The sequence below is a fragment of the Palaemon carinicauda genome, chromosome 27, assembly GCF_036898095.1.
Source record: "Palaemon carinicauda isolate YSFRI2023 chromosome 27, ASM3689809v2, whole genome shotgun sequence".
NCBI classification, from domain to species: Eukaryota; Metazoa; Arthropoda; class Malacostraca; order Decapoda; family Palaemonidae; genus Palaemon; species Palaemon carinicauda.
The window spans coordinates 63,335,837-63,350,836 of record NC_090751.1 but is presented as its reverse complement, the minus strand read 5'-3'; the positions used below and the strand labels follow the sequence as shown (position 1 = coordinate 63,350,836).

The 15,000-nt window shown below is 34.5% G+C and overlaps 2 protein-coding genes across 2 annotated transcripts in view; both read left to right on the top strand.

Moving 5' to 3' along the window:
• LOC137620741 (KH domain-containing, RNA-binding, signal transduction-associated protein 2-like) overlaps positions 1-15,000 on the top strand; it is a 585,605-nt gene that overhangs the window by 451,317 nt on the left and 119,288 nt on the right. The window lies entirely within an intron of this gene.
• LOC137621204 (piggyBac transposable element-derived protein 2-like) lies at positions 7,934-10,814 on the top strand. The gene is made up of 2 exons (XM_068351611.1): positions 7,934-8,487; positions 8,744-10,814. Exons 1-2 carry the CDS (start codon positions 8,471-8,473, stop codon positions 10,524-10,526), a joined length of 1,800 nt encoding a protein of 599 aa, XP_068207712.1. The 5' UTR covers positions 7,934-8,470; the 3' UTR covers positions 10,527-10,814.

The following is a 15,000-nucleotide window of genomic DNA, read 5'->3' as shown; positions in this document are numbered from 1 at the left end:
CACGATTGAGTGGAGTTAGTCACAGTCCATATAAGGATTACTAGGGTTATCCAGGGATATGAGAGACAGAGACTAAAAGTATCTTCAAGCAGAGAGAGAGAGAGAGAGAGAGAGAGAGAGAGAGAGAGAGAGAGAGAGAGGTTATATGGGTAAAAGCTGGTATGTTTCAAGAATTTACTGTTAAAAATATAAATGTCGTAAAGGCATATTATAATACCTTCACTAGGCACATGTAGAGCATTTGAACTTTCAGCTGGGCTTCAAAAGAGAATTAAAAGGAGAAACAGTTTCCAGGATGGCGAGTGAAAACGAAATATCAATTGCGGTTGTAGCAGTCAAGTCTGTTGAGTAAGATTTATTAAGAGTTCACTGTGTGTGTATATATACTGTATATATATATATATATATATATATATATATATATATATATATATATATATATATATATATATATATATATATATATATATATATATATATATATATATATATATATATATATACGTATATATATATATATATACGTATATATATATATATACGTATATATATATATATATATATATATATATATATATATATCAAATAAGCCATATATATTTTGATATATTAATGTCTGGATTCTCTTAACGACCTCGGGATCAGAGCCCCAGGCGAAATCTCACAAAGACAAGAGCTTGGCTCCGGCCGGGAATCGAACCCTGGTCGGCCAGCTTATATAGACAGTGACTAACCCATTCGTGGCCGAATGGGTTAGTCACTGGGGCTCTGATCCCGAGGTCGTTAAGAGAATCCAGACATTAATATATCAAAATATATATGGCTTATTTGAATATGAAAAACACGTAAAAATGTGCAAAATTTATCATATATATATATATATATATATATATATATATATATATATATATATATATATATATATATATTGGGCCTTCGTGCGAAACGATAATCATTCTGATGTGACTTGGTATTTTTAAACAGTCATGACACTTAATGACTTGATACCCTGGGGAATTTGCCATTAATTCGCTAAATGCAGTTATTTTACTTCCCTATTATTGTATCGGAAACAATTAAAATTACTTTTCAGTCTTACTGTAGATCAGGAATGTTCTCATCCATGACCAATAAATTTTGCCGCAATTGTTACCAAGGAAACCATTTCTCCACGGTTTACCTAATATATATTTCGCTTCGTATATGCGGTCAGACCATTCATCATATTCGTAGAACCCTGGAGAGCTGAATAATGGAGATTAAGACGATAGGAATATTCATGGCAAATGGTTAAGGTACTAATTAATCCACGGAATTATTAGAGAAATTTCTGTGTGTTGTATTTGTATTAAACAATAACTGGTGTATTGTATGGGAAAAAATGAAAAGGTTACACCATATGTATATATGAACATGCAAACGGCTGCTATTGTGTTGTTTAATTTTGGGTTCAGTTGTTGTCATGAATATTAAAGACTTTATGAAAAGTATCGAAATTCTCATAGTGTTTCATCTCACTGGATATGAGGTTATAATGGATGCATTTATGTTTAACGTGCAGGCACGAATTACCTCAAAATAAGGGAATAATAATGATGATAATGATAAAATTCCATTCTAAAAACCTTTTATATTATGCACAAAATATAATACTCTTAAATGTGTGTGTGTGTTACAAAATTAAAAGTAATCAACAACCCAATAGCCGTTTTCCAACTTTTAGTCAGAGTATAATTCAGTCGACATTCGTTCTGAACAGGAGACTCAAAACACAAGACAATGTCATTCGTCAAGCATTCGCCACAAAATTGTCCGTTACAGGTCCGTTCGACTGACTGTAATATTGCGGTGTATTGATAGTCAATAATTCTTGAGGCCATGAAGCTGGGCATGCTTACTTCCCTCTCTCCTAATTGGGTTTTTTTCGTTTGCACCCCCCCCCCCCTTCCCCTCTCTTCCTCCTCCTCCCTAGTCCTCTTCCATTCCTACAAACGAAAGGGCCAAAGCCTTATGGAACTGGACATTGTTCGAATTAATTATCCCGCTCCCCTTTTGTTCATTCCCGTCAGCAGCGAGTGTCGTCCTTTTAATTTTAATTTCCATTTATTTATCGCCCCGGTGAGCGTGCGTTGTGAAATCCAATAAATTCATTTAGTACACCGCGAATTTGCCTCCAGTTACGGGGCCTTTGAGTTTGGAGTGCGAAGAATCGAATGGTTATTCGAAATTATTATGTGAATGTGAATGAGAACTAGGGTATTTAAATGCGGCCATCAGGGCTTATGTGCTATGAATACGAAATGAACGCTCAAGATGAATCTCGTGCTTAAAACATTTTGAGGATAAATATCTTATCATTATGCAGATTTCTTCCCAATATGTCACTTTTTTTCTCTAGTTTGAATGAAGAGGGCAGAAATACGAAACGGAGCATGTTTAATAAAGAGCTATGATTCTAGGAAAAATAACTGCACGTTTTTTAGGAAAATCTAAGACGATTTTGTTTTTGAGACACTGAGATTGTCTTAGATTCAGGTTTCCTTGTAAAGTATTTAACTTTTTAAAATTTTATGCATATCAGAACTTTATTATTATTATTATTATTATTATTAGTAGTAGTAGTAGTAGTAGTAGTATTATTATAAGTTATATTAACAACAGTGACAACATTAAAACAGATCATTCGCATATATACTTTATAAAGAGACATGTCAGACTATTCAACATAAAAACACTTGCAGCAAGTTTGAACTTATGAAGTTCTACCGATTCAACTACAAGATTAGAAAAATCATTCCACAACTAGGTCACAGCTGGAATAAAACTTCTAGAATACTGTGGTATTGAGCCTCATGATGGATAAGGCAGAACTATTAGAATTACTGAATACCTAGTATTGCGAAAATAATGGTACTCTCCTGGAAGATCTGAATGTAAAAGATAGTCAGAACTATGAAAAATCTTATGCAAAATGCATAACGAATTAATAGAACGATGGTGCCAGAGAATTAATGTCTAAATCAGGAATAAGAAATTTAATAGATCGTAAGTTCCGGTCCAACATATTAAGATGAGAATCAGCAGCTGAAGACCAAACAAGAGAAATATACTCGAAATAAGATAGAATGGAAGAATTAGAACACTTCTTCAGAACAGATTGATCACCGAAAATATTAAAATATTTTCTCTAAGCCAATTAATTTCTGTACAATTGAAGGAGAGACATATCTAATGTGCTTCTGAAAAGTAAATTTGCTGGCGAGAATCACACCTAAAATTTTAAGTCATACAGAATTAAACTAACATTATCAGTGCTGAGATGCGGATGTTGAGCAGCCACTGTCCTCGACCTACTTACAATCATACTTTGAGTTTTGTTAAGATTCAACTTCATGACCCATAATTTGCACCATGCATTAATTATAGCTAGATTTCTATTAAGGGGTTGAGCAACCCAAGATCTATATTCAAGAGATGGAATTGATGTAAAGAGAGTAGCATTATCTGCATATGCAACGAGCTTGTTTTCTAGGCCAAACCACATGTCATGGGAACATTAAAAGTAATGGGCTAAGAGCACTACCCTGAGGAACACCGGATATTTATATCCCTATACTCGCTATGGTGCCCATCCCAACATTTTGAGCTTGAAAACAAGGCCTCATGATTAACACGGTTAAAGGCAGCACTAAAATCAAGGGCAATCATACGAACTTCCTTACCACAATCAAGGGATTTCTGCAAAGCACTGGATATTGTAAGAAGGGCATCACATGCCCTAAGGCCTTTACGAAAGCCAAATTGCAAACTAGGGAACAGATGATTACCTTCAGCAAACCTTATTTAGACTTCTTGTCAAAACTTTAGATAACATGGGAGTTATGGCAATGAACTGGACTTGAGCTTCCTCAAATGCATTTACATAATGGAAAAATATTACCAGTTCTCCAAGTGCTAAAAAAAGATTCTGTTAACTTCCCTGTACATAGATTTGTGTTGGGTCTTTGAGAAATGTTTGGATGCTGAAATGTTACCTAAAATCATATGCACACGTTTATTTCCAACAAAACGGAAAGGGTCATGTTTTATAACACATCTTTGCTGATTGTATAGCTCGTAGAAGAAAACTTCCTTCTTAACAACCCGTGTAGAGCTCATTAATGAATATTGAGGAAAACTATATATAGTAATTATAGGGCAACAGTGGAAGTCAAATGGATAACTTGATTAAAACATTATAGAACCTCACTTTTGTAAATAGAGATTTAGAGTTAAAGTTGGTCAAAATATAAATTTGTTACTTTGTTACTTTAGGTCCTGATGCGGTAATGAAATCAATGTTTAGCTTTGAAGTCGAGTTAAGGTTGAAAGAAAAATGAAGTGCCTCAGCAAGAGGCGAGTCTAACAGATTCTTCTCCATGGGGCTAACTGTCGTCAGGAGCATCCTCCTTATCAGAAGATATTGGGGACAGAGACCGATTAAGTAATGCAGCAAAGGATAAAGGTCAAGCCTCACCGATGAATGTAGCTGTGCTGCCGCTGAAAGATGATAAGCCGAGCATGAAATGGAACTCTCATTTTTATTTGCTCTCTACTTAGGAGTGAAATTCATAAAAGCAACGACAACCATTGCAGAATACCAAATTTGCGTCAAGCTCGCTTTCCTTTCTTTACCAGAGCACCAACTTTCATTACAGTATGGTACAGTTTAGCCCCTTTATGATGAACACTTCACTACTTTGTCATTAGCTTTATTTTTACCTAACGATGAATCCAACACCTTTATTTTGAACTATACTCAACCCCTTTAATGTTATTCTTAGTAACAAAGATTTTAGGCGTACCGGACGTGATCTTTGAGTTCCATATAGATTGCTTTGTGCGCATTATTTCCCTGTTCCTCATCTTCAACAGAAGAAAACTCGCACAGTTTAAGTAGGTAGTTGCGTAATTATTTTCCCCTGTAGCAGCACGGAAGTTTTTACACACCCATTTTCCCAATATCAAAATCAAGGTATTATGGGAAATGCAAGAAAAAAATTCTTCACATTTTGTTCCTTATCGTAATTTTCAAATCATTCCATCAACCAATAATATTATGAATGTCGTTCTTAATTGCGGTGATATTAAAAAAAAATGAGATATCATAGCCTCAATATCTATCCCTTCTATATCAGCATTGAAAAACTTTTTATCACGGCGTCTTTTTCTGGGATGTTCTTCCTTCGTTTCTTCACTCCCAGATTCATTTTACATATGTCATGGACCTTGGTATGCCTTTTGAATTGACAGAGCAATCATGGCTGAACTCAGTTGATTCCATGGCAGGACACAGTTCAGTTCAATAACGTATTGACTCCACTTGTCAAAATACTTTTGATATTCATTTACTTTTACCGTGATACAAGCTTTATTGTGCCTTCCCTGTAACCTCATTCTACTTGCACGTTTTGCGTATAAATAGCCCTCTCATTGACACAAGGCTTCCGGTGTCTCTATAAAAACAAGCTCTTTCACTGAAGTGTTTTTCTCCAATAGAATTCCTTACAGAAATTCGCGGATGTTTTCAGTACAATGTGTGGGGTGAAACCGAAAAAAGGGGAAGAGTCATGGTGGGTTTGTTGTTGGGGATATATTGATAAACAATTTTCCTTTCCTTTTAGTGAACGTTATTCGTCTGTCAAACAAATTCCCAGTTTTTAAATAAACTGGATCCATTATTTTCAAGTTACTTTTCTTGTTTGGTCTATTTGTTGAAACTGCGGTATCAAGTGGTGGAATTTCAGAATTAGTCTTTACCTCTTTATACTGCTATTTTTCTTGTGCAAATTGTATGGTTATGTGTGTGTGTATATATATATATATATATATATATATATATATATATATATATATATATATATATATATATATATATATATGGAGAGAGATTGATTGATTGATTGATTTAAAGTTTTCAGGCATCCTGAGAGAGAGAGAGAGAGAGAGAGAGAGAGAGAGAGAGAGAGAGAGAGAGAGAGAGAGAGAGAGAGTTTTTACACAAAAATATTTTACACCATTCTATATAGATACTGTATGTTTACAAGAGATGTTTAGTTTAAATCGATTAGTGTTCGCATGATGCAGAATATTCTTCCTACAAAGCCACACAAGTTACCATACACAAGTATATTAGATAACTGTCATTTGAAAGCGAAAGAGAAAGGGAGTTTTCTGTGTTCTTCATATCCCTGTACTATATATTAGATATCTCAAGGGAATCGTTTTAGATCGGTTTGTCTTAGGATGCTATGTCATCAGAACTCTTGTTAACCTGGATTCCATGTATAGCTGTCATTGAATCTGAAGGAAAGTCGTTTGTTCGGGGGCTTGTTCTCTCTCTCTCTCTCTCTCTCTCTCTCTCTCTCTCTCTCTCTCTCTATGCATGTGTGTAATAATTAATAATTGAAGCTCACGGTTTGGCCATTCTGATAACACAGAAAGGTATCCATATACGACTCATGCGTTTTACTGCTACTTTTTTGTCCCCACATACAAAATATTTAAGGCTATAATGATAACCATTTGTGTTTTTTTATATTCTATGAACAAATCAGTCAATCAGTAAAAAGTTCGATAAATTTCGGATGTATATTTATATCTGTTCACTTCTGTTGTGTGGATAGTAATATTATAGTCTTATCAATCCATTTTTTTCTCCTTCCAGGTGTGTATGGAGCTGATTTTATGACAGCACGAAAATCTACTTGTTTCTCCAAAGGTATTTTATATTCATGTCCTTTCGGCATGAGGGATATCTTTATTTCTTTGCCATTTTTGTAGAACGTTAAAATTTTTCATATAGTTCAAGGTATAAGCAAGTGGTTTCATTTGTGGGAAAAATAATTTAATGTTGAAAGTTTCGGATGACACGGCGTATGAATAATATTAAAAGTAACTTAAAGGGAAAGTGAATAAATCTGATAGATTCACTCTGTTATCTTGACAAAATTCACATTACTTAAGATTAGCGCATATTCTTTTTCTTCATAAAGCGTGTCTTCCTTTATTGCTAATTGGGTGAAATAAAACGGGTTGTTTGTCGGTGACACAGAGCGAAAGAAATATAAGTGTGATTAATCTACGTTCTTATTTTAATACAAAATACTTCTTTATTTTAATAATGTTTTGAGGTTCATTCGTATTTATAGCTGTTATTTTTAATGATAATCATAATACAAATGATGAGGGTTATTATTATTATTATTATTATTATTATTATTATTATTATTATTATTATCATATTATTATTATTAATATAGTAGAAGAAGCAGTAGTAAAGTAGCAGAAGTATAATCACAGAAAAAGCTCTGATGTCGCTAGAAGGTACACCATGAAAGACTTTCGCCGAGTATAAATAAAATAGATAGAAAAGTAATTCTGGGAGAGGCAGTTATCATGTCGAAAGCAATCTGTCGTAATCGAGCTCCGTCTCTTTGAGGACCATTCCCAAAAGGTTACGCATAGATATCATTAGTCAGTCTTGACGTTGCCTGTGTGACTTAATTTCACCGATTTTATTTTTTACCTTTTTTACAAATAGATTTTGCCAATAAATGGTATTAATGATGATTTGAAAGTTCTTTAGCTAAATGTTCCTATGAATTGGTCTTAATGAAAATTTATGGTATCAGTAATTGAAAGGAACACCTCAGGTGTGTCTGGTGTATTTTATGTAAACTGATACGAGAAATTATTACTACTTTTGTTTTCCAAGTTTCCTGCTTTTTATCTTGTGTATCTAAGTTATATTACCGACGGGCGTGTAAACAAGATTTTAAAAGTTGCTCCGTAGTTGATGTTTCACGTACAGTACTGAGGAAAGTTCCGTATTTATTGTTAACCCATTAACGCCTGACCTACTATATATAGTAGTACAATTGCTAGGACAAATTACACCCCAATTTTTTATGTTTTTCTTATTATTTTGCATATTCCTGAGTTCTTTTAAATCTAATCAATAATATAAATAGGAGTTTTTCTTTAAAGTATCCATATTTTTCGACTTTTTGACAAAATACCAAAGATATGTAGAATGTCTTTATATATTCACATTTTTAATTTGAGCTCATGGTTACACAAGTTCATTAAACATATTTATACTGATACATATCATGACACTGAAAACCATGAATCAATTCATATATCAGAAATTGAGATAGCAATTGAAACATAGATATTACAGGCTATTTTTCATTACCTACTATATATAGTAGGTCAGGCAGATATGAAGCCAAAATATGGACCGGACAGGAAAAATCTTAGAAAAGTATCACCGTAAAACAAATTGGTTGTTTCTTCGTTAGAATAAACTGCTTGTTCGCTATTTTCTGGTCCTTGGATGCATACCTCGTCGCTGGTGAAGTGACTTTCCAGCTAACAACACCTCAGTAGTTTCAAACTTTCAGTTCCCTGTTACTATCCAAGCAGAATGGACCAGCGTAAGAAGTAAGTTATTTTGTTTATTTATGTGTCTCAAAAGTTCGTTATAAATGAGTGAATATTTTTCGGTTGGCCTATATTACTAGTGAATTTTCAGGTTACATGATATAAGACAAAACTCTCTCTCTCTCTCTCTCTCTCTCTCTCTCTCTCTCTCTCTCTCTCTCTCTCTCTCTCTCTCTCTCTCTCTCTCTCTCTCTCTCTTTTCCTGGTTCTTTCGTTCTTTTATTTTATTATTGAAAATTCTAATTTTTCTTTTCAGAAGTTTAAATCTACAGGAAATACTGGACATTTTAGATGAAGAGGAAAAGGATCCTGTTGCAATTTTTATTACTCCTCCCGAAGTCAGAGAGGATTCTGATGAAGACTCGGCGGAAGAAGATGAGGGTGGCTTAGCTGACAATCTAAATTCCAATCAACTAAGAGCTTCTGCTGAAGCAGTCTTTCATGATGGGAGAATCCTAGGTGAAGATGATGATGAAGTGGAAAACCGTAATGTCAATTGTGCAGAGGAGCAGCAAGAATCAAAGAAAAGGAAAACAAGTCAAAAGACGTCTCTAGAATATAACTGGAAAAAAACAAGTAATATTCGATTTTCAGTCAATCAAACACAGTATGATAAACCGCCACCTGCCGTAGATTTGAAGGGGAAGTCACCTGTGGAGAAATTTGAATATTTCTTTGATGAAGATATAATGAACATGATTGCCAAGGAATCTTGCAGGTATGCTTGCGAGAAAAATGCACAGTTTACCATCTCTGTTTCGGAACTGCGAGTGGCCTTTGGCATTCTCATACTCTCAGGATACCACACATTACCAAGTCGCCGCTTATACTGGTCTTTGGATGCTGATGTTGGAGTTGAACTCGTTGCTAAGGCAATGTCACGTGATAGATTTGAAGAAATTTTACGGTTTTTGCATTTCACTGATAATCAGGCACTAAACAAGGATGACAAACTGGCAAAAATCCGACCTCTAATGAACCATTTGAACACAAAATTTGCCATGGCTTACCCTATGGATCAACATATATCACTTGATGAAGCAATGATAGAATATTTTGGTAGGCATGGATGCAAACAGTGCATTCGGAATAAACCTGTGAGATTTGGATTTAAAGCTTGGTGCCTAAATTCTCCACTTGGTTATTTAGCTACGTTCGATGTATACCAAGGGACAGCCTTCGGGTTGAATCGTCACTATGAAGAAAGGTTTGGAAAAGGTGGGGGCACTTTGATGATTTTATTCGAAAAACTACCAAGTCATATCAAAGATATACCAGTGAGGTTTTACTTCGACAACTACTTCACAAGTTTACCTTTAGTAAATCACCTACGAGAGATGAACTATGGAGCAACTGGAACAATAAGGGACAACAGAATTCCGAAGACTTGTCCTATAAACTCCACAAACGAAATGAAGAAGGTTCCTCGAGGAGATACGGATGTTGTTGTGGATAATATTCATAAGATCTTGTTGGTACGCTGGAAGGATAATGCAGTAGTTTCAGTGGTATCAAATATTTCTCCTGTTTATCCTCTGGAAAGTGTATCTCGCTGGTCAGCAAAGGACAAAAAGAAAATTAGTGTAAGTCGTCCTTATCTCATCGGGGATTACAACAGGCACATGGGTGGCACTGATAGGATGGACCAAAACATCAATTGTTACCGTATATCCATTAGAAAGAAAAAGTGGTGGTGGCCTATATTTTCTTGGGTAATTGATGCAACGATTCAGAACTGCTGGCTTCTGCATCGTGTTGATGAAAGCAACCTTCCACTGTTGTCATTCAAGCGCTACATTGCAAGGACATACCTTCAGCAGGCAGAACCACGTGTGGGAATAGGCCGGCCAAGACAGTCATCTCGGGTTATTCCAGATGTACGTTATGACAATATTGGTCACCTCGTCGAACCCCTTGGAAAACAGGCATGGAAATGTGCTCTATCCTCTTGTAAATCTCGTCCTTCGCAAGGGTGTATGAAGTGTGGAGTTCCATTGTGTGTGAAATGCTTTGCTAATTATCATCGTCGTGCTCTTTAGTATCTGGTTTGTTATTGTGTGATATCACGAAATTTATCTCAAAATTTAACTAAGAATGAAGTTTCTCTAAAGCATGAACCAGTTTTATTTCTATTTTATCCTATTGTATCACAATTTTCTGTTAAACATTTCACTTGTAGAGGTAAGAAGTATTAGCCATTTCACATATTCAAATACTGTCAGCACGTGCAAAAGTAATAGGGCTTACAAATGCAACAAATTTTAGCAGTAAACTGCAATATTTCTTAGTATTATTCAGTAATAATCACACTATTATTGAGTGTCTTGTTTCTAATACATCCTCCTTGTAATGAAAAAATACCAATAAAATTTTATTATAGAAAATAGACTCCTCAATAAAAATGTGTACCCCGTATCTGCCTAACCTACTATATATAGTAGGTCCTATATATGGACAAATACTATGAAAAAAAAATCAAATATATGATAATACCATATAAATATACATATTAAACTTAAATAAAGGAAAAAATTAAGAAAAAAAAATTCAGGCAGTAATGGGTTAATTAGTTTAGCCTCTCTCTCTCTCTCTCTCTCTCTCTCTCTCTCTCTCTCTGTCTGTCTGTCTGTCTGTCTGTCTGTCTGTCTCTCTCTCTCTCTCTCTCTCTCTCTCTCTCTCTCTCTCTCTACACACACACACACACACACACACACACACATATATATATATATATATATATATATATATATATATATATATATATATATATATTGCAGAACAAAGGCCTCAGACATGTCCTCCACTTGCTTCTATTTATGGTCTTTCTTTGCCCGTGCCCACACCCGCAAACTTTCTTAGTTCGTCAATCCACCATCTTCTCTTTCTTCCCCTGCTTCTTTTGCAATCTCTAGGAACCAATTCTGTTATTCTTAATGTCCATCTATAGTCTGTCATTCTCATCGTAAGTCCTGCCCATGTCGATTTCTTTCCAAGGTAGTAGGTTGGCCAGGGCACCAGCCACCCGTTGAGATACTACCGCTAGAGAGTTATGGGGTCTTTTGACTGACCAGGCAGTAGTACATTCGATCCTTCTCTCTGGTTACGGTTCATTTTCCCTTTGCCCACACACACATCGAATAGTCTTGCCTATTCTTTACACATTCTCCTCTGTCCTCATACACATAACAACACTGAGATTACCAAACAATTCTTCTTACATCACTGTAATTGTTCAGTGGCAACTTTTCTCTTTGTAAGGGTAGAAGAGACTACTTAGCTATGGTAAGCATCGTACCATGGTCTTCCACTGTCTTTTGGGTTAGAATTCTCTTGCTTAAGGGTACACTTGGGCACACTGTTCTATCTTGTTCCTCTTCCGCTTGGTTTGTTAAAATTTTTATTGTATATAGAAGATATTTTAATCTTGTTGCTCTTCTTAAAATATTTTATTTTTCTTTGTTTCCTTTCCTCACTGAGCTATTTTCCCTGTTGGAGCCCCTGGGCTTATAGCATCCTGCTTTTCCAACTGGGGTTATAGCTTAGTAAGTAATAATAATAATAATGTTGTTAGAATACTCTGTACTTTAGTGCGCTCTCGTATCCATGTTTCTCTTTTTCAGTCTTAGTATTTTTCAAATTATTCTTTCCATAGCTCTTGAGTTGTAACTAGCTTGTTCTAAACTCCAGGTTTCTCATGCATGAGTTAATACTGGTAGAACCATCTTATAAAATACTTTTTTTTAGAGAAAATTACATTTTAAATTTCACAATCTCATTTTGTTTCCAAGTTTTCTCTATCCCATGTTTATTCTTTTTTAATTTGTCTCGTGTCTTGGGGAAATTCTTACTGCCTGTCCTAAGTACGTATATTTATTCAAAATATCTCAAAGGTTCGTCCATAACTCTTATTTTTTGTCTCAGTATTTCATTGAACATTATCTTAATTTTACTCATAAGTATTTTCAGTCTTACATTTCTGCTTTCTTTATTCCGACCTTCTATTCTCTTTTATAATTCCTCCCATGATATATATATATATATATATATATGTATATATATATATATATATATGTATATATATATATATATATATATATGTGTGTGTGTGTGTGTGTGTGTGTGTGTATGTGTTTCATTTTTAAACTTTTATCGTCGAATAGTTTTTATATTGTGCAACAATATAATCCCTCGAATTATCTAGGTATAAAATCATTTAATTGTCCTTGTGGCAACTTAACAAAACTTATACATTCACTCAAATTATTGTTGTCGCGGTATGACATACATCATTGTGCTTTTGTCAAAACTATCGATTTCGTACACAAAATCAGGCGAGACAAGTCAAATAGCGCACAATTCTTCGTTACTACCTTTGCTACAAGTGTGAATCACAGGAAATTCGTCTAGTCAAGGAATATGTAACATACAAATATTCTATTTCAACTGTTCCATAGAATTAAAATCAAGATTACCCTCTTCTCACATGACCGCGCATCACATACCATATTATGATTTCTCACAATTTTTTAATTGTTGGTGTAATGCTGGATTCAGTAAATTTATTTTCTTATGCTCATAGGTTATAGAGCTGCGTGTCACTCTTAGTTTTATCTAATTCTTAAAACCTCTTCATTTAGAGAAGTCCCATAGATTCCTTGGGGATCGTGGCTCTTTCTTGCCTTCGAAGATTAATTTCCTAGTGGATGACCGGTCTGATTATCAAAAATTAAAGGAATTTATTTATGATTATAAAAAAAAAACGCGTTTCAGTAAGAAATTTCGGATTGGCATTTTCATAGGGAGCCCTTATTGTTTCAGTAACCTCTGGTCTGTTTTTGTCTGAATTATCAGAGATCAGCCCTTAAACTATGGGAATGAGAGAAAAGGATATTGAATAAAATGATTGGCGTGGTAGATCATGTTCCCCGTGCTTTAACTTTTGAAGTCAAACAGCGAATCGATTTGCTAAAGTTTTAAAGTTGGTCCAAATTAAGGTTTTATAAACTTCAGTCTGGAAAAGGGAGATCAACTTGATCTCTTAGGTCTTAAAATAGAAAAAGGGTAAGAATATATAAGACAACCTTCTGCATAGGAATATGGAATTCTAATTTCTCGAACATTAACTAACAGAAAACAAAAAATTGAATATATAGTAATAAGACAGAAGCGTACCAAGTTACGAATAAGACTATAAAAGATCATGAAGGTTCAACGACGTTTAGAGTCAAGAACAAGTAGAAAGAGCAATCAAAGATTTCAGACCATCCCAGATGTATTTACCGTACAACAATCCTGGATCTGGATGATGATCTGGATCACCTCCAAAATCATATCACTTCTAAGTTAGTCCAATTCTGACATATTCTGAAATTTTCATCAAAATTCGTCAGTAACTTAATGAGTTTGGCTGGTGACAAACAAATAACGAACAGACAGGGGTGAAAACATAACCACCTTGGTGAAAGTAATAACCTGTTCTAGAAGCTGCTGATACAGCGAGAACCCGTGTCCTGCACTGAGGAAGACCAACCTCAACAGAACCAAACCACCTCGTGGAATTCTACTTGAAACCATAATTACCTATTGACACAACCATTCTCGCCAGCCGAAAAGCATCTAGCTTGGTAGCCTTATTAGTTTATAATGGTTAAACATTGTAAGCATTTTCATGAAGCTTCACTTTTCTTACAACATTTATTCATTTTCAAATTTGATAGATACTCTTAGAAAGAGTAGGCAATAGAGTAGAATTCTGGAGTGTAGTCTATTTACTTTTAACATTTGAAGAGGTTGACATAATATGTCAACCTCTTCAAATGTTAAAAGTAAATAGACTTTCTTAATATTATTAAGAAAGTCAATAACTATAGTCAATTTAATTGATTAAATTTTTTTTCAGTTTTCTTTTCATCTCTCTGTAATTCATATTTGAACTTTTATGAAATATTCTCTGTTCTTGTTTTTTGGTCTATTCTTTGATGCAATGAATAGCTTCTTTAACGAAGCAACGTTTCGCTCTAATAATTACAACGGGGCTCTTATGTTTTAACAATGTGTTTGAAGTCTGCAACTCTTGTCTAAATGTTGATCTGTTCTTCAAACAAATGGGACGTCGCAGAAATATTTACTTGATATGGGATGATTGAAATAAGAGAACGGCTGTTATTTGCTATGTAACAGAGAGAAGAAAAAAACGAACCATGAGAGATATGATACAAAGAGAACAGGATAGAAAGCTTATGATGGTTTGAAAGGGGAAACTATCATAGAAAATAAGGGGGATATAGAAAGAGGGGGAGAATGCTTAGCTTTAAAACAGTTATTCAAATCAAAATATTTTTAACGGATGATACGATGTTATCTATTGTATCAATCTTTTGAAAGTCAGTCTTTTAAGTTGTAGACATACATAATACCACCACCTTTTAGTTCACTTGCCTTTAATACTTCAAATCATCCGAAGTGGCTTAAATAAATAAGTATTGAAAATATGTACCACAATTAGACTGTTTC